The sequence below is a fragment of the Lotus japonicus genome, chromosome 1 (genome assembly GCF_012489685.1).
Source record: "Lotus japonicus ecotype B-129 chromosome 1, LjGifu_v1.2".
Lineage (NCBI taxonomy): Eukaryota > Viridiplantae > Streptophyta > Magnoliopsida > Fabales > Fabaceae > Lotus > Lotus japonicus.
The window spans coordinates 134,284,341-134,307,253 of NC_080041.1; the positions used below are offsets into that span (position 1 = coordinate 134,284,341).

The 22,913-nt window shown below is 33.7% G+C and overlaps 2 protein-coding genes across 2 annotated transcripts; both read right to left on the reverse strand.

Moving 5' to 3' along the window:
* Positions 1-935: 935 nt before the first annotated feature.
* LOC130731165 (ATP-dependent Clp protease proteolytic subunit-related protein 3, chloroplastic) lies at positions 936-4,946 on the reverse strand. The gene is made up of 10 exons (XM_057583369.1): positions 4,558-4,946; positions 4,324-4,425; positions 3,759-3,881; positions 3,539-3,598; positions 2,737-2,833; positions 2,566-2,639; positions 2,003-2,056; positions 1,826-1,909; positions 1,600-1,726; positions 936-1,270 (listed from the first exon to the last, which is right to left on the reverse strand). The coding sequence occupies exons 1-9, from the start codon at positions 4,864-4,866 to the stop codon at positions 1,631-1,633; spliced, it is 999 nt and encodes a 332-aa protein (XP_057439352.1). The 5' UTR covers positions 4,867-4,946; the 3' UTR covers positions 936-1,270; positions 1,600-1,630.
* A 16,756-nt stretch (positions 4,947-21,702) lies between these two features.
* Positions 21,703-22,349, reverse strand: LOC130731167 (rapid alkalinization factor). The gene has a single exon (XM_057583371.1). The coding sequence runs from the start codon at positions 22,196-22,198 to the stop codon at positions 21,839-21,841; it is 360 nt and encodes a 119-aa protein (XP_057439354.1). The 5' UTR covers positions 22,199-22,349; the 3' UTR covers positions 21,703-21,838.
* Between the last annotated feature and the right edge of the window lie 564 nt (positions 22,350-22,913).

Below are 22,913 nucleotides of genomic sequence, written 5' to 3' on the forward strand. Positions count from 1 at the left end.
CATATGATTGACAAAAATCAAAAGGGAAAGAATTATACACACATCAGTCTACCATATCTTGTTATAGTTGGAGAAACTCTGTTTTGCATGAGATGAAGCTGACGGACAACATTGTAGTTATTTTCCATTAGTCATGTTTTTTCTTATAGCTCACATTGGTATGATTTCCATGAATTGCGGTTCCTATTACACTAGTTCCTTGAATTCGTGCATTAATTTTCAAAGCCATGTAGTACCTCTTTTATGAGAAACTCTATTTGGCACAAGATGAAGCTGACAGACAACAATATAGTTATTCTCCACCGATCTTGTTTCTTCTTATAGCTCATGTAGGTATCATTTCCATAAGAAAGATAGATCAAAGTTCTTTATAAAAATAAAAGTATGATCTAATGAGTTTTATCTAGTAAAGAAAAAATGAAATAATGAAAAAGTTAAAAAATTATGATGATTATTTTTTCCCTCACATCACAAGCTTGGACTATGATGAACTGCAAATCAAGTAAATTCGTATTTCAAACCGGTTTCAAACATACAAAAAATGTTCATAAATTTAGGTCCAGTTTGGAAGAGCTTATTTGAGCTTATTTGACAGCATAAGCTCTTATGCCAGTGTTTGGGAGAGCTTATGCAAACAGCTTATGGTCTGTCATAAGCTATTTTCAGCTTATTTTCATAAGCTACTCAGGATAGCTTATGAAAAACAGCTTATGCTTATACACAGCTTATTTTTAATTTATTTCAATAAATTTTTAAAAATAGCTTATGAATAAGCGCTTATGTCATAAGCGCTTATGACCATAAGCGCTTAATTAAGCTGTTTATCCAAACGGGGCCTTAATCACTTATTCGTTTGTAATGATCTCTAACACAGTAACGAAATGCTATATTTTCCCTGTCAAAACACAATGAACTGAATGTGGCGCAGTATGTGATTTGCAGTGATAAACTTTTAGCTCATCTCTGATTGATAGACATTAAAACTAAGATTACAAACTGTCCATGTATTCTGTCATTAGATTGTGTAAGAGAAAATATCAATTCCTATGTAAGGAGCCGGTGCGAAATCAATGGTTGACTAATTATCCGAACCAAACACTACATAGTATATACCCCCACATGGATGAACTATCACTCTAGCTTTTTTTTTCCATTGTAAGGAAAATCTGCATCACTCTGCAGTTCATATTTCAGTGATTAGCTATGGAGCATTTCTAGGACCCATAGACAACCATTCTTTTACATGGTACCAGCGCTCTAAAGATATGACCTGCAAGGCAGCATCATGAAACTTCAGATCAGATCCTACACCACAAAAATGAGTAACCACCTTGCACTGAGCATTCTTATAAAACTAATCACATGCCAGAGCAAACTAATCACATAAAGTAGATAAGAATCTCCTATAAATTTTCTTCCAACAGGAGTTTAGGAGCTATAACGAGGGATATATCATCTACTTAGTTCTTACTATCAAATCTCATGCTGCAAGCCTGTTAACACTACATCCTCCAAAATAGGAGCAGCGGCAACGCCAATAAGCGAAAGATTCCACATTTTGCAGTAACAAATTGAGAGGGGCAGATTGAATTCACTTACATTGACAAGAGATATATCCATAAAAGAGGAGCTAAAATCCATCCACAACTTTAATGCCAGCACCCTTGTCCCATTCCTCTGGAGCAGCAACATCAGCCATAACTTTCTCCTGGCCACGCCAAAGAATCTGGGAACAGTGTGTTTCAACATTGGTTTGGTCAGCAATGCATGTCTGAAAACAGACTAAAGAAGATGAACTACTGAGACAATGTATATAAGCACTTACTTTGTCAATGACCCCAAATTCCTTAGCCCTTGTTGAATCCATATAATACGGTCTCTTCATCACGTTAGCTACTGTTTCCTCTGCCTAGTAATATAGAAAAGAAGCAAATAATGGAAATATTAGATTCTGCCACATCTTCCCCGTATAAATATGACATCTAGTACAAGTGATACTCACATTTCCTGTGTGTTTGGAAAGTAGCTTAACCAGAGTGTCCCTGTTTATTATCACCTGCAAAAATAATGAGCAGCAAAAAGGTTTCAAACTTTCAAAGATGTAAACTGGACATTTAGGTCAAAAATAGACGACCTTCAAGAGAAGACAGGACAAAGTAAAAGAAAGATTTTCAGGTTCACGTTTAGCATCTAATTATAGAAAAGAAACAAAGATAGATTCAACATATACTCCTAACTGTAAGGTGAAAATCTGTGACTAGGTATTCCATCAAGAGTTTACAATTATGTATGTAAGTGGAGATAGAGTTGGAGACTCTACAACTACAAAGGTGTGCAAGTTTACATTTCACAGCTAATTGGGGAAACTAGGACCGGAAAGAAAGAAAAACAGAATGAGACTTTGCTTAAATATTTGAGGCAAATCTGCAACTAGGAAAAATAGTATGGTAGTATTACATGCCAATTGCTGGACAACAATAACATGGGAGAAAATTGAAAATACCACAAAAGTTTTTTGTTCGTAATATGAAAAAATGCAATGTAGAACAAATAAAATTAACTAACCTCCTTTGCACGAATAAGAACATCACTCGCAGGCATTAACCCAGATGATGGAATACGGGGCTGCTGAATCATGGCTGAAACAGTAATTAATAGAGAAGTATCACAACTGTGAAAATTATAGGAATATGACCGAATTCGCAAACTTAAAAAACCACGGGCTCTTCACGATACCTTTTGCATGTGGCATCATAAAGCGTTTACCCTGAGTCCCTGCTGCAAGTAACAGACAGGCTTGACCTATAGCAGCTCCAACTGCCACTGTGTGTATCTACTCAAGACACAGAAGCCAAATACACAAGGAAAGATATATCCAAATGTTAGTGAAGAGAAAAGCACACAGCTCATAAAGGATGAATGCTTACACATAAAGAGGAGAGCTACCAACACACACTCTAACACTCACTTTTCAACACATTCTCGTTTCTTGGTTGAAATTCATGTAGGTTCCATCAAATAAAGAGTGAGACCCACGAGATTGGGAGTGAGGTCCATAAGATTTAGTGGATCCCACATGATTTTCAACCAATAACAGAGAGAGTAATGAAAGGAGTGTGGTAGAGAGGGTTTGCCAGCATTTCTAAGTCTCACAATTAAACATAAAATAAAAATAAACCTATTGTCCATCAGAATTGTTTAAATTTAAGTTACTAAGATTAAGACATAACATAAATTCCAGGTTATAGATCAATAAAACTTGAACTGTGGTACATTAAATAAATCTATGCATCATAAACAGAAGGCACTGCCACCATGGTATACCCATAGCAGGAATCATCTATCCAACAACCCAGTAGTTGATGTGATAGCATCACAATCATCATATTTACTCCGCCATTCTTCATTTTGCAAAACCCCAAAGCAACCCCTTTTATTGTCTCATCATATTACTATTCAGTACAATCATCAACAAAAGTCAACAAGAAATATGAGTAAATAATCATCCGAAGTGCATTTTTAATGGAAAGAAACAAACCTCATTTTTTAACTGCATCATTGCATCATAGATGGCAAAACCTTCTGTCTCCATCCCTACCTGAATGAAAGAACTAAAATGCATGAGATGAGACCAAAGAAAGGAGGGAAGCACAGTACATTATTTTAAACTATTGATATAAGCACTACATGCAGAACGTGCCCTATTATCCATAGTACATCAAACGTTTCGTATAAACTGCGAGCTGGAAGCCAATTACCGTTTCTCCATCATCTCGTGTAGTCCCAGTGGAATTTATGTAAATATATATCGGTTCTTTAGGATCCATCCACTGCAGGTACATCAACTCTGCAACAATAAGCTCTGTAACAGCCGGCACCAACTGAGAGGTAGAAACAATGAAATCAATTAAGGGTATTGATAGGAGAACTACCGATAAGTACAACACTTAAGCTCATCACAGCATAATCCATTAAGAGTGCATTTCGGTAAACAGCTTAATTAAGCGCTTATGGCAATAGTCGTTTATTAAATAATTGTTTATCGTTTATTCATAAGCTAATTTGAGATGTGTATTGAAATAAACTCAAAATACGTTATAGGCAGGTCATAAGCTATTCTAAGCAACTTATGAAAATAAACTCAAAACAGTTTATAGACAAGTCATAAGCTATTTATATAAGTTTTTCCAGACATTTGTATAAGTGCTTATACTATAAGATAAGCTCAAAGAAACTCATCCAAATGGGACCTAAGTTCATAAACATAGGAATTGGCACTTAAAATGCAAGAATGTAGAAACCAAATCACAATTGCAGACTTACAGGCATTCCAATGTAAACAATTCTACCATGGAGAAGCAGGGAAGGCAGGTCAGGCGGTGGCCTTCTGGGCCGGTGTTCGTTGTATGAAACAGACCTCTCCACCTAATTCAACCACACAATTAATCACCCAAAAGAAAACCATGACTACAAATCTAGAATTCATGAAAAAAAGTGCATAGCACAAATCAATAAACCTTGAAATAAGTGTATGGAAATAGAGATAAGATAAATTACTTGAGCGGGAGTAGCCATGAGAGTTGGCGAATCGAAGATATCGAGATAAGGAGGGGTATCGGAGTTGACGGGGCGGTTGAGGAGCATTTCGGGGGAAGAGGCGGCGACGGAAGCGAGCTTGGAGAGAAAGGGGTCATTAGGGTTGAGATGGGGTGTGGGAATTTTGGCTCTTGTAGCGTTAACGGAGCAAAATGACCTGAGATTTCTGCATCTTCTTCTGGAAGGAAGGGATTGTTGAGAGTTTGAGGAAGAAGATGAAGTGGGAATCGAAGTGGGAACTGCGGGTACTCGCAAATACGTAGCCATCATGTTTCCGCTAACAATTCGGGTGCACACACTCACACTTCAACCGGAAAATCCAATATAACAAGCGTGAGTTGAGTGAGTGTGTGTCTCTCTGTGTTGACACACCAGTGTTTTTCTTTTTGTTTATTTGATTGAAGGTAAAATAGTAAATGTAGATGTTAAAATTAACATTTATAGATTTAACTGATAGGTATTGGGTGAGTGTTAAGCAAACTAGACTCGTGAGAATGCGAGCACAAGTTTAAATTACGGAAAAAGTATTTGTTGAGATTGACATACAACTGTTTCCTGAACAGGTGGTGACATTCGTCAAATACCAAAAATAGTTAATGACTTAATTAGTATAAATACGTTCAATCACATGATTTTATATATTTTATATAGCCCACAATGGGCGTCAATGTTTATGAAGTGAACCTTTAGAGATCAAGTTAAGAAGCATAAAAGAATTCAAAACTTAGTCTTTTTTAATATTCGAGTGAACATGCTTATATCTATGTATCACCCTAGCTCACTCAGTTTCCGCTAAACAATTACCTTCTTAAAATAAGGGTGTAGGGGCAAGCAGTGGCGGAACCAGGAATTTTGTGGAGTCTGGGCAAGGTTAAGCCTGAGCCTAATTGCCCACACCTGGTGTCTCACCCATGTTTTTAAATTGTGATCGTGATTGCAGGTGTTGCGGTATAGCGACGTAAATAGTCTGTTGCAGTGACTATTATTGTGAATTTTTTTTACTTGAATAAATAGTAGTAGAGATAATAATTATTCGAAACATTGACATACTCGAATCGATGATAACTAAAATATTATTTTTAACAACATATATAATATATTAAAAGAAATAATTATTTATATCACTCTAATATTTTTAATATATTTTGTAAAATAGTAATCATAATCTATACTAATTATTTGAGCTTTAAACATGCTACCAAACATAATTTAAAACATTCACTTATTTTTTCCTAATAGAATAACGGTAAGTTTTTTTTTAAATATTGAAACATAGAACATGAATACATATGGCCAAACTTTTTACAATATATATGAACTAAATATTAGTTAACTAGATATTACACCCGTGCGTTGCACGGGTTTACTTACAATATTTTTTAAAATTCTATATAAACTATTATAATAAAATTAAATTAAAATTAAATTTGTTTTTCATTAAAAATATAGAAAATTTGTGTTAAGAAATTTCAATAAATATAATTAGAGTTTTTTGTGTGAAAATAATTAATAATACTCAAATATAATTATTGATATTTTATTATTAGTATAAAAACAATTTATAAATTTATTTATAATTTTAATATGAAAAATTATTTAAATTAATTTGAAATATTTAAATTTAGGAAAAAAGGTTAAGTAATAAGTGTTTAATATCATTAAATTGTAACAAAAATAAATCATAAAATAAGTTTTTTTCGTTGTTCTTTGGGTTAGTAATCTTAGGCTTTGGGGATTGTATGGTTACTATCTGGTTTTGCCACTTTTTTGATCCCTTTGAGGAGAGTTGTGAATCTTGTTATTTCCCTCACTTATAATGGATATATTTCTACTTTCTAAAAAATCATGAAATAAGTTTTAATATTATTTTTTATACCTTTAACCGAAAAAGTCAATATTTGTTGGGACCTGTCAAGACCACGAATAAAAATTAATTTAAACTTTTGGAATTATAATAATTTATAACTTAAATAACGTAAAAGATTATCCAGTGAATTTAAATTTATTCAACTTATTTGGATTCTAAATGTTTCCTCACAAATGATAGTCATGAGACTCATCCTTCGAGGCTTTACGATCACGTTAAGTGGATAGCTCTTCCACAACAAAAATTTATACAACTTTGGACATTATTATTTTTCTCTATTATGCTTCCTCGAGTAGAGTAATTTTTACTCATGATATATTTTAATATTTTTTTTTCGATAATTCACATATATGTTTTAGTTAATATTAAATACCTTTTAGCGGCATTTTTTAAGTTTTAAAATTTTTATCTAAAATTATTTATTTAAAAATATTATTTGATTATAAATAATTTTAACTTTTAATATTTGTCAAATGCAAAACTTAAGACAATTTCATTTTTTTAAAGTCAATTTTAAGTTGATGAATGTTGTCATTAATGTAAGAAGTTGAATAGTTTTTGACAATAATTTTTTTTCAGTTTTTAATATATTTTTTACAAAGAAAAATTATTGTTTCTTAATGTATTTTAATACAAATGTATGAGAGTTCTATGATCTAATGAATCTATATCTATATATATATGTAAAGGAGACTTGAGGTTTTGCATGTATTAAATGCATTAAACCATAAAGCTCCCATACATTTATATTAAATACATTAAAAAAAAATTAACAACTGAAAAAAAATTATATAATAAAAAAGTATTCAACTACTTATATTAAAGAACAACATTCATAAACTTAAAATTGACTTGAGCTTTGCATTTTACAAATATTAAAAATTAAAATTAATAATAAATAATATTTATTAATAAATAATTTATATAAAATACTTTTAAATCTATCTATCTTCTATATATATATATATATATATCTTCTATATATGTAAGTATTGAATGCATTTAACAATGAAGTTGAACAAAATTTCTATTCAACTTTTAATATAATGTAACTTTTGAAACTCTCCAATCTTTTTGTGTTTTTTTTAATGTTACAAATACTAGCATTAAACAATGAAGTTGGACAAATTTCTATTCAACTTATTTTATTATAATGTAACTTTTGAATCTCTCTAATTTTTATTTTTTTACGATACACATGCTAATATAATGTAACTCTTGAAAATAATACATATAGCTTCTATAATTGAAAAAGATATATAATAATCGCATGCCAATCTTTCTAAATGCAAATTTAAATACATATTGTTTTTGAAAGTGCAAATTCCCTTCGACTAATGGAAATATATCATCTTTCTCTTCACCAATTCATTTTCCCAAATTCAATTAATACTATCGGTTACAAATATGGATCGGTTTCATTTTTTATGAGCCATTAATCATTCATCCTCTTATTCAAAATTAGTGAGACATTTCATATTCTTCAATGATTAATCTTCAAGTATAAATACACCTCATTTGTTTGAGTTTTATGCAACTTTCATTCAACCCCCATGAAGTATGAGATATATATGGAGATAGAGGCCATGGATCTTGGGTGGAACATGTATTTCTTTTATTATTTGTTTTCATATCTCGCTTTGGTAAGGTTTATTTGTCCTTTTATGGCTTCTTCTTTGTTCTCTCACCTACTTTGATATTTTTATTCTCTGAAACCACCATTTTTTCTACCCTTTTACCCTCACCTTGCTTAACCCTTCTCGGTTTCTTACTCACTTTTTCCTTGCTAGCTTTCACGCCGGGGTGTTTAATTTGAGGCTCTAATATTGTATGTATAAACTAAATTCTTCAAGGATTTCAGTTTTTGCACATTTTTTCTTTTACTAATTTTTGTGGTTTTTTATTTTATCTTAATTATTCTTCATCATTCCCTTTCATTTTATACTAAAACTTGAAGAAACATGTATTTCAGATGTACTATTGTGTAATGTGTATGCTTAACTATATACATAAATAGCATTTCATGATATCGGTGAAAAAAAATTTCTTTTCCTTTATGATTTATATTGCAGAACTACTTTTCAAATATAACTCTTTCATTCAAACTGTAACATTACATCCCTTTCCTTAGTTTAACTTTTACTTTATCTCTGGTTATTGAAAGGTTGTTGTTTGCACCTTTCTTTAACTTTGTGCTGCTAATATGTGTATTGATTGAAAAATTTATTTAAATATAATTTTGATCGATTTTATATTAGTAAAAATGATTTGATGATGCATAACAGAGGAAAATAACCATGACCAAAGTTGAATAAAGTTAAATTTAATAAATAATTTTTTACACTGATGATTGTTAAATTTTTTTATTGTTGATATAAAGTAAAAAAATGTCATTATAACTTATTTATAATATTAAAAAATTATTACTTTTTTTTGTTACAAGAGGAAGGCTAAAAGAACACAAAAAACTACACCGCGATGTCCAAATACAACGAAGCTATAATGAACAACGGGAGAACTCGCTAAATGCGATGCGGAGAGCCTTCTCTTGACGCAAACCGGGCAAAAATTATTACTTGATTTAAAATATTTCAAATTCAATTAATTATTTTCTATATTATCAGATAAAAAATCTTAAATAAAATGTCTATTAATTATTTACATCAATTATTAAATTTGAGTTATATTAATTATTTACACCAATAAAACTCTAATTCTATTCAATGAAATGTCACACCTCCATTATTATCTATTTTATAATTAAATATTTTAATATTTATAAATTTAATTAAACAATAATAATTGTATATAATTTTAAAAAATATTATCAATAAACCCGTGCGTTGCACGGGTTTTATATCTAGTTTAATGTATACTGAAGTGTCATTTACATATAAACTAGAAATAATACACGTGCGTTGCACGAGTTTATTTACACTATTTTTTTTAATATAGTATAAAAATTATTACAGTGTAATTAAATTTCTTTTGTATTAGTATTAAGTTAATTTTAAAAACTTTGGTTGTAATATAAAAAATAAAAAAAAAGAGTTGGGTTCTCTGTTTTTAGGTTTATTATTGTGGTTTCAATTGCAGAGGTGCTGATTTATCATATATCCGGTTGTAAACATTGATACTCAATTATTGTCCCCATATGTTATTCTATTTTTCAAGTAATAAGGTTTTGGCTTAATTGCACTTTTGGTCTCCCAACTTTGGCCTTCCTGTGAAAATCATCCCCAAACTTGAAAATTAGCAAAAAACGTCCCTAACGTTTACACCCGGTTGCAAAATTGGTTGTCCGTCCAATTCCATCAAATATTTAACAGAATATTCCTCAAAAAATTAATTAAAAAATTTAGTATCTGAAACATTCATCATCTTCATATTAAAAACCCAGAAATTCAAAAACTCAAACTCAAATTCACAATCTTCCCAACAACAAACCCATATTAAATTCAAGCACAAAAATTTCCAGAAATAAAAGCCAATACTCCTTTTCCCTCACCCAAATCCAAAAATTCAAAAATATTGTTTAGAGGTGGGGTTTTGACATGCACCAAAGAAGAGGAGGTGGGGTTTTGACCTGGAATTTTGACCCACCTCCATTGAACCCAAATCTGAATCTGCCATAGACCACCCCGTCGCTCCTCGTCGTCACCGAAGCACCACCGCCGCTCCTCTTTGAATCCTCCATCTCCATCTCTCTTCCTCCCTCGATCCTACTCTCTTTCTTTGCCTGTTTTTGTTTGGTTTGGAGTAGAGATGAAGAAGGCATAGGAGTAGATACGCGACGGCGGTGGTCGGTGACTGAAGAGCTTCAACAGAGGTGGTGATGGCGCGGCGCTTCGTGGACTGGAGATCCACGTAAAGGAGGCGTTGCGAACCCAGAGGTAGTGGTGGCGGCGCGTTTGGTGGTGATACTGCCAGATTTTGATTTTGAAGAAGAGGAGGAAGTGGTGGCAAATGGCTCTAGCGAAAGAAGGAAGTGGTTTCGAAGAAGAAGGTGGTTGTGGTGCTGGATCTAGATTCCCACATATCTGACCTCAAATCCTAAAAATGTACTGTGATTTCTTTGAGTGAAAGGAGAATGGAAATGATTTGCTTTTTTATGTAAGGTGTTTGATGGTTTTTTTTTATGTAAGGTGTTTGATGGTGACTGGGTTTGAGGAGATTGATTTTTTTTTTTCTGGAATTTTTTCAGCTTTATGTTGAAGATGGTGATGAAGATGATTGAAGAAGATGAACATTCATCAATTTTTAGGTTTTTGTTTTATTTTCTTATTTTTATCCCAGAATTCGTTAAATATTGGATGGAATTGGACGGAAAACCAATTTTGCAACCGGGTGTAAACGTTAGGGACGTTTTTTGCTAATTTTAAAGTTTGGGGACGATTTTCACAGGAATGCTATAGTTTGGGGACCAAAAGTGCAATTAAGCCTAAGGTTTTAATATAAGTTATAATAACATGTTTTTTTTTTTATACTTTTTATCAACAATAAAATAATTTTAACTTTTTTTTGAACTTGAAATAATTTTAACTTAAAAATTATAATAAGTTATAATTCTAGTATCGTAAAATATTATTTAGTAAATTTAAATTTATTCAACTTTTGTTATAATTATTTTTCTCTGTTATGCTTCCTCAAGTTATTTTTACTTCTATATAATAGATCAAAAATCATATTAATTTTATTTTTTCAAATAATATACACATTCGATATAGTAGTAAAGTAATAATATCTTATAGAGACATTTTTTTTAATTTTCAACTATTTTTTCGATATTAATTATTAATAAATATTTTTTTATAAGTAATAAATAGTAATAAGTTTTATTTTTTATTTTTTTAAAATTTCTCAACTTATGATTAATAACTAATAAGATTTATAATTATTATTAACAATAATGTAAAGAATATAAAGAAATTATTATTAACAATCTATTATTGTCATTAATGTAAGGTAGTCAATTTCAATTATTATTATTTTTTAAAAATTCACCTCAAGTTGTAATGAATAATTAAAATTTAAATAATTTAAATATTTCATTTTAAATAAGAGAAATTGAAAAGTTTTAAATTTTAATATTTACTTTTAAATATGAGAAATTGAAAAGTTTAACAATTAATAATTAATATAATGAATAATAAAGTTGATGTATTTTTTATTTTAGCTTTCAATTTTTTTATTTAATGTTTTTAACTCAAAATAAATTTACTATTTTTTATATGTTTAATGTTATTTTTTCAAGTCTGCTTTACATATGTATATAGATGGATATATATATATATATATAGAAAATTTTTATTTTAAAAGTATTTTATCTAAATTAATTATTAATAAATATTATTTTGTTTTTAATTTTAATTTTTTAAATTTGTTAAATGCAAAGCTCAAGTCAATTATAGGTTCAAATCCTATTGGGCACAAATTTATTGCATATATTTATATGAATTTATCTACTTCTAAAAGTATCTCGAATGATTTGAATTAAACAAAAGTAGCTAAAACTTTTAGAATAAAAATAGATCTTATATACACAATTTATGTCTTGTCCCTTTATTTAAATTTTTTTTTGTATAGAATCTTAAAAAAGATATAGAAGATTACTCAGGAACTAAGTCAGGGAAGAAAAGAATTTTGGAAGTCTAGCCCATGTACGTGCGCGCAGGGGGTGGTGCAAATCGGAGGTTATAAACTCTTTGGATCTCTGATATTCCGTCCTTAAGGAATGTACTTTATGATAGACCTTTAACTTTCACTATACTTGAGTAGAACATGATTCTCTCAGTAGATGATACATGTGGTTAGCACAAATAAATTATAAGGACTTAGTTAAAAAAGATTCTTAAACTTGTGTAGCATAATAATCTGCAAAAGTGAAAGTTGGTTAAGAATGATTGTTATATTTTATCAATGAAGAAATATTGTAGATATATCAAATATGATTTCATTTAAGAACTTTATTAAATACTTCATTGCATACTACATTTTGTCTATTGTTAAACTCATATTAAATATTATTAGAAAACATATTTTAAATCAAAATTATAACTACTATTGACCAAAAATTTTAAAATTAAACAATTTTGACAGTTGAATTATTCTATTATTTTTTATAACTAACATGACATGCATAGCATATTTAATATATATCTCCTAATTTAATTAACTTAGTTTTTAATATATTTAATTTATTTATCATCATATATGTAGTTAAATAGAAAAATTACTCTATGATAATTTTAACTATCAATAATTATTTAATAAAAAATATTTCTTTAATTTTAAATCTATTTTATCTAAAATAATTAATTATAAATATTATTTATAGTTAATTAATTTTAATTCTTAATATTTGTCAACTCAAGTTATTTTTTAAAATTATAACTATTATTATTTAATATAGATATTTTTGTGAATATTTAATGTAGGTAGTTAAATAGCTTTTGACAATACATTATTTTTTCAGTTTTTAATCTTATTATTTAATATATTTATTACAAAGATAATTTGTTATTACTTAATGCATTATAATACATGCAATCTTTACTAATGTATTTAATGTAATGGTTCAAGTGTGCTTTACTTATATATATAGATAGAAATATTTTAATTTTAAAACTATTTTAGCTTTATTATTTTTTAATAAATATTATTTTATCATTGACTTTTTTGTTGAAAGTATTTTATATTGTAATTTAGTTTTTAATATATTAGAAATGTAAAACTCAAGTAAATTTGAAGTTTTTGAATGTTATTATTTAATGTAAGTAGTTGAATAGTTTTTGATAATATGATTTTTTTCAGTTTTTTATTTTATTGTTTAATATATTTATTATAAAGAAAATTTTATTATTTAATACTATGCTTTTAATACAATGCAACACTTGTGTTTTGCTTATGTATTTAATGCAAAACTCAAGTGTGCTTTACATATATATATAGATTTTTTTCTGACGAAACCAGTGGTTTCTTCACTAGTTTAAAAATATTTACCTAAGTCTGTTTTTTTACTTTTTTCATTTACCTTTTTTTTTTCAACTTCATTTACCTTTTAAAATCTTTCAAAAGAAACCATACAGCCCACTTAAAGAAAAACAAACGAAGGCCCAAACTCTTTTAAGAAAAGCCCAAATGTCAAACCCTAATTTATTTACCCTTTCATTTACCCTCTATCAGATTTTATTATCCTCAACAAGACAGTCGTCAGCCAAAACAGGTGTGGTGGCAGTGGTTGCTCGGCTGAAGAAGATTTTGGCCGTGCTCTCTGGTTCCCACGCCGCCACGCCGCCGTCGTCGCTCGCACTCTGTTCCTGTTGCTGCCGTTTTGGTCTGTCCCGATTCCATCACGTCCTCCGCCCCTCTTTCTCTTTCTCTGCTCTTTTTTTACCCAGTTTTTCCTTATTTTTTCCCCCAAAAAGAGCCCCTCGCCCTAAGCAATAAATTTTTTTTTGTCATGGAGGTCGGGCAAGTGCCCTAGCAGGCCAGGCGGTGGATCCGCCACTGGGGGCAAGTATCAATAAAACATCTCTACTAATCACTCAAACATTCATGACTAGTTCCAACGTTGAACATCAGTCTTTCAAGAGACATTGGATGTGCCCTCACGAGTCGGTTAATTGCAATAAGTTTGGTGCCTTGTTAACTGTCCAAATTCGTTTAGCGGAAGCTCCATGTTCATACCAGAAAAAAAAGTACTCTTCCACATGCTGACCAAACCTCAGCAATAAAAATTAACAATCCTGTAAAAGGGAAGCAGGAAACACTATGGTTGTTGAATTATTGACGGGATTTATTCACTATGTAGAGGATCATCATTTTCACAACCAAATTTGTGGGCAAACTTGATCCTACTATCATTAGGGCTCTCATTAGGAGAGGGAGGAAGGTCCTTTAGGCATGGGTCGCTTTCTTGAGTCTAATGTATTGAATTGTCTTCACCTTAGCTTAATTAATTTTGTGGGCCTGGATCCGAAATGAACGAGGTTGATGTTTGTAGATAAATGGTTGTGCTAAAAATATAGAGCCCATATTTACAAAAAAAAATATATATATAGAGCCCATTTATTTCGGTTGCAAAAATCCACCCCATTACTTAAAAGAAAATTCACAGAGAATGAATTCACCAATACGGCTGAGGAGGCGGGCCTGCCCATGCCCCCAACCTCCCCATGAGTATCATCTGCTGGAATTGTCGCGGCATGGCGGCGCCCGCGACAATTAGGGAATTGAAGGAGCTCAACCTCAAATCCCAGCCGACCATACTTTTCTTGATGGAGACCAGAGCACATCAAGAAAGAGTAGAGAGAACCAATACTTCTTTAAAATTTCCAAATTTTCACTGCGTGGATGCTCTTGGAACCTCAGGAGGGCTGACCTTGTACTGGAAAAATTCCATCCAAGTAACCATTATTTCCTCTTCCATGAACCACATCCATACCAGCATCAAAGACAATGGCACCAACTCCTCCTGGCTCTGCACCTTTCTCTACGCTCCCCCAGTTTTTGAACAAAGAAGAGGGTTTTGGGACTTCCTTTCCTCCCTGCGTACAGACACTAACACGACTTGGGCTTTAATGGGTGACTTCAATGAGATTTTAGAACCCCATGAGAAAGTGGGGCTCAGACCACACAGCAGGATGAGAATGAATCTCTTCAGGAACTTCCTAGACTCCAATGCTCTGTTGGACCTCCACCTAAAAGGCTGCAAATTCACCTGGGTTAGTAATCCCAGAAATGGACAAACAACGAAGGAAAAGCTGGATCGAGTGCTAGTGAACTGGCCATGGAAGACAATATATCCCAACGTGGTTGCTACTGCCCTACCCATTATCAGCTCCGATCACTCACCAATTAAAATTTCCCTGAAACCATTCATCAGAGCAGAAAAGCAATTCAGGTATGAAGCGTTCTGGGAAGAGCATCCAGACTGCGCCCAAGTGGTGGGCCATGGTTGGGATGCACATAGCAATGATGGAGATCCCTGGGGAAATTGGCTTGCGAAGAGTAAAAACTGCAAACTCCATCTCACCTCATGGCACCAACAGAACTTCAAAAGGGCAGACACTGAAATCCAAAAGCTAAAGGGGGACCTTCGCAGAATTCAAAATGAGGCCAATACTGACATGAATAGTGAAGAGGCCCAGCAACTACAACAACAAATCAAGCAATTATGGAAACAAGAGGAAATCTTCTGGAATCAGAGATCCAGAATCAAATGGCTGAATTGGGGTGACAAGAACACCCGATTCTTCCATGCCTCAACCCTTCAACGGAGAGAAAGAAACCGCATCTCTAAGATACAGGACGCTTCTAGCCAATGGATGGAGGGGAAACAAAACATAGGAAAAGCTGTCATTGAACTCTATAAAGACATTTACGCCGCTTCTCCCATCACACATCTGAATGAATGCCTCTCCCATGTCCCCAAACTGGTCCCCACTGAAATGAATAGAACCCTCTTGGAACCAGTAGAAGAAGAAGAGATAAAGGAGGCAATCTTCAACCTAGGGGGTATGAAGGCCCCAGGAATTGATGGCTTAAATGGCCTCTTCTACCAAAAGCAATGGCCAACAATTAAAGAGGAGGTAACAAAAGCCATACAAATCTTCTTCACCAACGGCACCATCCCAGAAGACATCAATGAAACCCTTGTCGTGTTAGTCCCCAAGATTGATAACCCAGAATCCCTAACACAGTACAGACCTATTAGCTGTGTCAACTTTATCTATAAGGTCATCACAAGGGTTATTGTCTCCATAATGAAGCCCTTCATGGAGGACATCATCTCCCCCTACCAGAGCGCCTTTGTAGGTGGGAGACTCATACAAGACAACCTGACCATAGTCCAAGAGGCCTTCCACAAGCTAAAATCTAATGGGGAGGCCAGCAAGGAAAATGCCATTCTAAAACTAGACCTCAACAAAGCCTTCGACAGGCTGGAATGGGGATTCATTCACAGGGCACTGCTTGCCTATGGCTTTGAAGAAAGATGGGTAAATCTTATCATGAACCTATTCACCGGAGCTACCTACAGATTCAAGATCAATGGGGTAATTGGGGACAAACTTACTCCGGGGAGAGGCCTAAGGCAGGGGGATCCCCTCTCCCCCTACCTCTTTATTCTTAGCATTGACGTGCTATCTCACATGCTCACAAACCACAAAATCCAAGGACATCTCAAAGGGCTGAAGTTAGCACCAACAGCACCAACTCTAACCCATTTGTTTTTTGCAGATGACGCGATGATCTTTGCCAAAGCATCAGACCAGGAGTTCTACCAGCTACAACTAATACTAAACAACTTCTCTTCAGCCTCAGGGCAGCGAATCAACATCTTGAAATCAGGGTTTGTTGGAGGAAAAAACCTACCCACACACCGGAGGGCATCTCTGGCTGCAATCCTCGGTATTCAAGTGTGGGGAAACCCTGGAACCTACCTTGGAATCCCAGCGGAGTGGGGCAGCTCCAAAACCCAATCCCTCGCCTGGATCAAAACTAAGCTCTTGAACAAAATCCAAGGCTGGAAAAGCCTTCTTCTTAATCAGGCTGGAAAGGAAGTTCTGATAAAATCAGTCCTCCAGGCAATCCCCTCTTATGCCATGTCCCTACTGAAATTCCCTAAAGGTTTTTGCACAGACCTATGTGCAAAAGTGGCAAACTTTTGGTGGCGGAACAAATGCAACAGGGGAATTCATTGGCGAAAATGGGATATTATGACACTCAACAAACAGGAAGGAGGCATGGGCTTTAAGGATTTTGAGAAACTAAACACTGCCCTGCTAAGCAAACAAGCCTTGAGATTGATAGAGCAACCTCTTTCCCTATGGGCTCAAATCATCAAAGCCTTATACTATCCTGACTGCAACTTTACCCAAGCTAAAAAGAAGAGAGGAGCATCATGGGCTTGGTCAAGTATCCTACATGGCAGAGAGGCCCTCCTGGAAAATGGAAGATGGCTAATTGGCAACGGGGACACGGTAGACATAAGAGCTGCAAACTGGCTTGCCTGTGGAGGATCCCTAAACTGTGATAACCTGCCAACAGGAACAAAAGTCAGTTCAATCATAAACAACACAGATCATAGATGGGATATCGGGAAGATCTGGGAAGTCTTACCATCAACAGACCTGGGCAAAATTTTGCAAACACCAATTAGATTGATGGATAGCAACGACACCTTCATCTGGCCACATCGGGAAACTGGAATCTACTCTGTAAAGTCTGGCTACAGGCAGTTCAAGAACAATCACTCAACCTTATCACAACTCCCCTCTACATCCACACCCCCCCCCACCAAAATTTATGGAACCAGATCTGGAGACTAAGCCTACCACAGAAGATAAAGATGTTCCTCTGGAAACTAGGCCAAAATGCGGTGGCAGTCAAACACAACCTATGGAAAAGAAACTGCTCCATTGACAACCTCTGCCCTGTCCGCAACCAGGCTGATGAAACTACCTTCCACACCTTCCTAAGGTGCCCTTGGACTAGAGCTGTATGGTTTGGAAACCAACTGCAACTCCTTCCCTCCATTGCAACACAAGACACCTTCCAAGAATGGCTCTCACACACCCTCTCCTCCATTCTTAATCCACACACTGACCTTCCCTCCACAATCCTCGGTTTCAATCTCTGGGAAATTTGGAAGGCTAGAAACGGCTTGATCTTCAAAGGAGCAAGACCAGATCCACTCCTCACCATTAATCGAATTCAATTAGCTGTCCACGACTTCACATCAAACCAATTCCCTATCCCCCCTCAGCCTTCAAGCAACCTCAATACACCCAACAGATCAGAGCAACACGACTGCTGGAAGAAACCTCCTGAGGGATACCTCAAGGTAAATACAGACGCATCCTTCTCCACACTCAGCAAAAAAACCACAGGGTCAATTATCATCAGAGACGACAGAGGAACACTCACCTGGGGGCTCACGAGGAAATATTTCTCCCCCTCACCCCTTATTGCAGAAACTCTAATCCTTAGGGATGTTGTACTCTCAGCTGCAAACATGCAATGGCAGAAGGTCATCTTCGAATCTGACAACCATAAACTCATTCAAGCTTGCAAAGGTACTATCCAATTAGGAGAAGTAAAACACCTTGTGGATGATATCCAGAATTGGTCAAGAGAATTTCCTCACTGGGATCTCAGCTGGGTCAAGAGGGAAGGCAACCAACCTGCTCACTGTGTAGCCAACCTCAGCCACCATGGAACCTTACCAGAGCACTGGATCTGGAGCCAACCGCCTCAGCTAATTCAAGCTCTAAACAGGGACCTAGCCAGAGCAAACAACCACCACACAGGAAACTACCATCCACAACACAACACAGCTAGCAACCACCTAAACCAGCTACCAATTCAAATCGGGACAATTCTTTGCCCAATTCAGGACAATCCACCAAGAGGCATAGGTTGATAAGTTTAAAGGGGGAATAGAGTAAGGGGAACATTATCTCATGGGAGTTAAATTGTCAGGGTAGTCTTGTCTGCTCCAATAGTTTATGCTGCATTATTGCTTTCTTTTATCATGTGCATTGATTCCTTTACCAACCGGCTGGCAAGCTTTCTTTGTCCTCATTGTAGCCATGCAGAACGATTGCTCCTAGGCTCTTGCCTTGTATCTTGGGCCTAGCCCTTTATGAATACAGTCCACATCTTGAGACCAAAAAAAAAAAAGAAAATTATTTCATTATGAATTTAATGTAAATATTTTGTACACAGACATTCAATGATGAGTTGTTAAATTAGAAAATATAATTTTAATTTAATTAAAATAAAAAGAAACATAATTTTTTTTTAATACGCAACACTTAATTGTTGGACGTTTGTGTAAAATATTTTTATATTAACAATGCATGACCATTAAACTATAAAATTATTTTAGAACATAATTATAAGCATGACAATCGCCAAAACAAACATTCTACAAGCTCTGCCTTTCCATGTGAGAATACCCCAAAGTAAATGATCCTACTAATTCTAAAACGTGTTGGGTTATATGAGTATAAATGATGACCAAACACCAATGATTCGGGTAAGCAAATAAATGAAATTTACCAAATCATTGAACTTGCACATTAACAATTTCAGTTCTTTACTACTGTCTGTGGTCCCCAATCTCCATAACCATTGAATCTCACCTCTATGATAATATCATGAAGGAAGCAACTCCATAGAAAGGCAATTGTAACCTTCCTACATTTGAAAAAGGTACCAAAATTATTTGTGGGGCACTTCTGTGTACATAAACCTAGCTATGGTTTGGCAAAGGGACCACTCTTACCTTTAATTTAGCCAATGTTTGAACTTGGAATGCGATGGAACCCATCATTAACCAACCAACCACTTAAATATATAAAAGGTGGGAAATTAATAACCTAATTTAAAAAAAAAATTATGAACTCTTCGTGCCGGCAACTTGGCCCCTTGGCTATTAATTTATTCATTCACTACTCACCAACTCTTTCTTTTCCGCGTTTTCATTTGAATTAGTCTTAACAAACAAGTATAAAAAGATCATTATGAAATAAGCATAAAGTATTAAATAATAATTCTATTGACCTGAGATAAGGACATAAACTTTTTTCACAATGAAGTAATGTAAACTATCACCTAAAAACAATGGAATTTGCAATCCCTCAAAACTTTGAGACAAAATCAATTTTAAGAAAAAAATATTGTGAATAGCTTCTAGAGTGCAAAATTTATTGGATTGATGACAAAACTGATCCAAACATGCTTTTAGGTTTCTAAATAACTTTTAGGCATTGTTTGGAAGAGTTTATTTAAATTTATTTTACAAGCGCTTTGTGTTTTGAAAAATTTATGTAATTAACCTATGATCTCTCAATAATCTCTTTTGAAATCATTTTCATAACCTGCTCAAACTAGCTTATAAATAAAAGCTTATAATCTCATTTGAGATCATTTTCATAATCAGATTAGCTTATAAATATAAGTTTATTCTTACATATAGGCTATGTTTGGCATGTTTAGCTGATAAGCTAGCTGAAAGCTGAAAAGCTAGCTGAAAGCTGATAAGCTAGCTGAAAGCTGAAAAACTACGTGATTAAAATAAAAGTGTTTGGTAAAACTATCTGTTAAACAAGCTGAAATTGTAAAATGACATAAAAGAACATACTTGTATAATTATTTTTATATTTAACATTACTTATTTTCACATTAATACATATATGATATTAATATTAAAATTATTATCACTTTAAATATTTTTATTAACTCAAGTTATTTATCATCTTAAAAATATAATATTAATTTTTACTTATTTTTATTAATATAATATTTTTAATACATATGGTGCGCAGCGGTGTGGCGGGAACTGCATACGTAAGTGTGAGAGGAAAATATGTTTAGTGTTTTTATAAATATATAAGGGTAATGGTGAAATTTTAACAAAATAATAAGGATAAAAATGAGAATAAATTTAATAAGCTATAAGCTACCTGAGATAGCTTATAGCTTAAAGCTTTAAGCTACTGAAATAAACTCATTCACCAAACACTTTTGAAGAGCTTTTAAGCTAGTCAAATAAGTTTTAAGCTAGTCAAATAAGCTATAAGCTAGCTGAAATGACATGCCAAACATAGCCATAAACTATTTTTCTGCTTAGAATAAATGCTTATGCGATAAACATTCATTGTCATGAAAGCTTAATTAAGCTACACCCGAATGCGCCCTTAGTTCGTTTTAACCAGAAACTGGCCCCTTATTTTCTTTCACAGTTGTATTTGATTCTCCTCCTTACACTAGTTCCCCTACCACAATTTTTACTACTTCATCTAATCATCTTCAACATGACTTATGGAAAGTTTCCTAATTCCAATCCCTAGAAAAATTAAATTAAACAAAGCACTTTTATTTATACTTTAGGCAATCACGGAAAGCAGAAAAAACATTGAACAATCAAACAAAGTTAACGGGAAACTATTTGAACGTTGAAGAATCTGCCACATTTGATAGAGAGATAGTGAGAAGCGCCAAAAAAGAAAAGAAAAATAAGGAAAAATGAAAACAGTGGACGATGAAATCAATTATCAATCACTCACATTCAATTATTCATCAACAACACGACAATTCAATTCATACACCGACAGCTAGCATAGTGCTGGATAAACGGGTAAGGACTCAACAAAAAATGTCACAATTCACATTTTTTTAATAATAAAATCCAAATATAATATAAATATATTAAAAAATAACAACAATAATAATAATAACAGTGTATTCATTCATAAAAGTTAAATAGAGATTAACATCCAATCTTCATGTATAATAAAAATGAACAAACAAAACCCAATTTCAATTTTTTTTCAAATAAAAAAAATAAAAAAGGGAAATTATTATTCAACTTCTGCACCTCGCGATGGCACTGCAACCACGGTTGTAAGGGTTGGCCTGAGCACCGGTTCGGCAATTGTAGTAGGAGGCTCCACGGCGAGAACAGGGGACAGTGTTTTTCCGCAGTGAACCGTAGCTGATGTACTTGGTTGTGGCTAAGATGCGCCGGTTGATCTCGCTGTCCATCTCGAACTCGCTGCTGTCTCCCATGCAGTCAGCGATTGAGCCTTGGCAGAGGGTTTTCGCCGACATCCATCCCATTCCGACAGCTGCTCCTCCTGCATCCACTGATGAAGCCATCGCGACCAGAACGGTGGCGCAAATCAACAGTGAGAGCCATGAACGCGAGTTGTTGTTCTTCGCCATTGATTGATGCTTGTGTTGCAGCTGATTCTTCTTGATTTTCGCTGTTTCTAGGTTGGAATGGAGAAGAAGAAGAAGGTGTTGGGGGCTGAGTGTGGTGCCCCTTTTGGTTGTTGTTGGTTTGGTGTTTGCAAATGAAAGGAGTAATGATGAGAACAACTTTAGAGGGTCAAGTTTAAAAGACCCTTGCTTTACAAAACGACACCAGAATGACCTTTATTTACATAAGTGCCATTGGTTACAGCTTGGACTTGACTCCTGTTTCATCCGGTTGGAGTTGGATTCTATCGTTTTTTTTTTTCGGGTTCGAGTATTGTAGGTGAAAAAAAAATCTTGTTGTGAGAGTTGAACCCCCTGTGATGTAGATATTTCTAATTCGATCAGAATTGCTTATGAATGAGGATACATGTACAAAATATGTATATATTGTTTAAATGGATAATAAGGTGTTTTGTGTTTCCAAATATGTGTTTTATACAATCAAATGGTTACACTACATTTTTTTTTTCAAAATAAAATACTAAGTAAATTTGTTAGCTCTTATTCTTATAGAATTCTAACTCAGTTTAGTTTATTTGTCAGATGAAGGAAAAGCATGAGGCTATGAGGTTTCAGAATATGTCTATAGAGAGGTTAATGGCATTTCAAATTACTTAGCTCAGGTCGGGCTTGAAAATTAAAACAATTTTAATGCACAGTACAAACTTGTTATCTTTCA

Excerpts from the sequence above, each read along its gene's own strand:
- LOC130731167 (XM_057583371.1), bottom strand. The coding sequence starts at position 22,198 with ATGGCGAAGAACAACAACTCGCGTTCATGGCTCTCACTGTTGATTTGC.
- LOC130731165 (XM_057583369.1), bottom strand. The coding sequence starts at position 4,866 with ATGATGGCTACGTATTTGCGAGTACCCGCAGTTCCCACTTCGATTCCC. Across the intron at positions 4,426-4,557 it reads TCATGGCTACTCCCGCTCAA|GTGGAGAGGTCTGTTTCATA; the intron begins GTAATTTATCTT and ends TGGTTGAATTAG. Across the intron at positions 2,834-3,538 it reads TGATGCAGTTAAAAAATGAG|ATACACACAGTGGCAGTTGG; the intron begins GTTTGTTTCTTT and ends TGTCTTGAGTAG.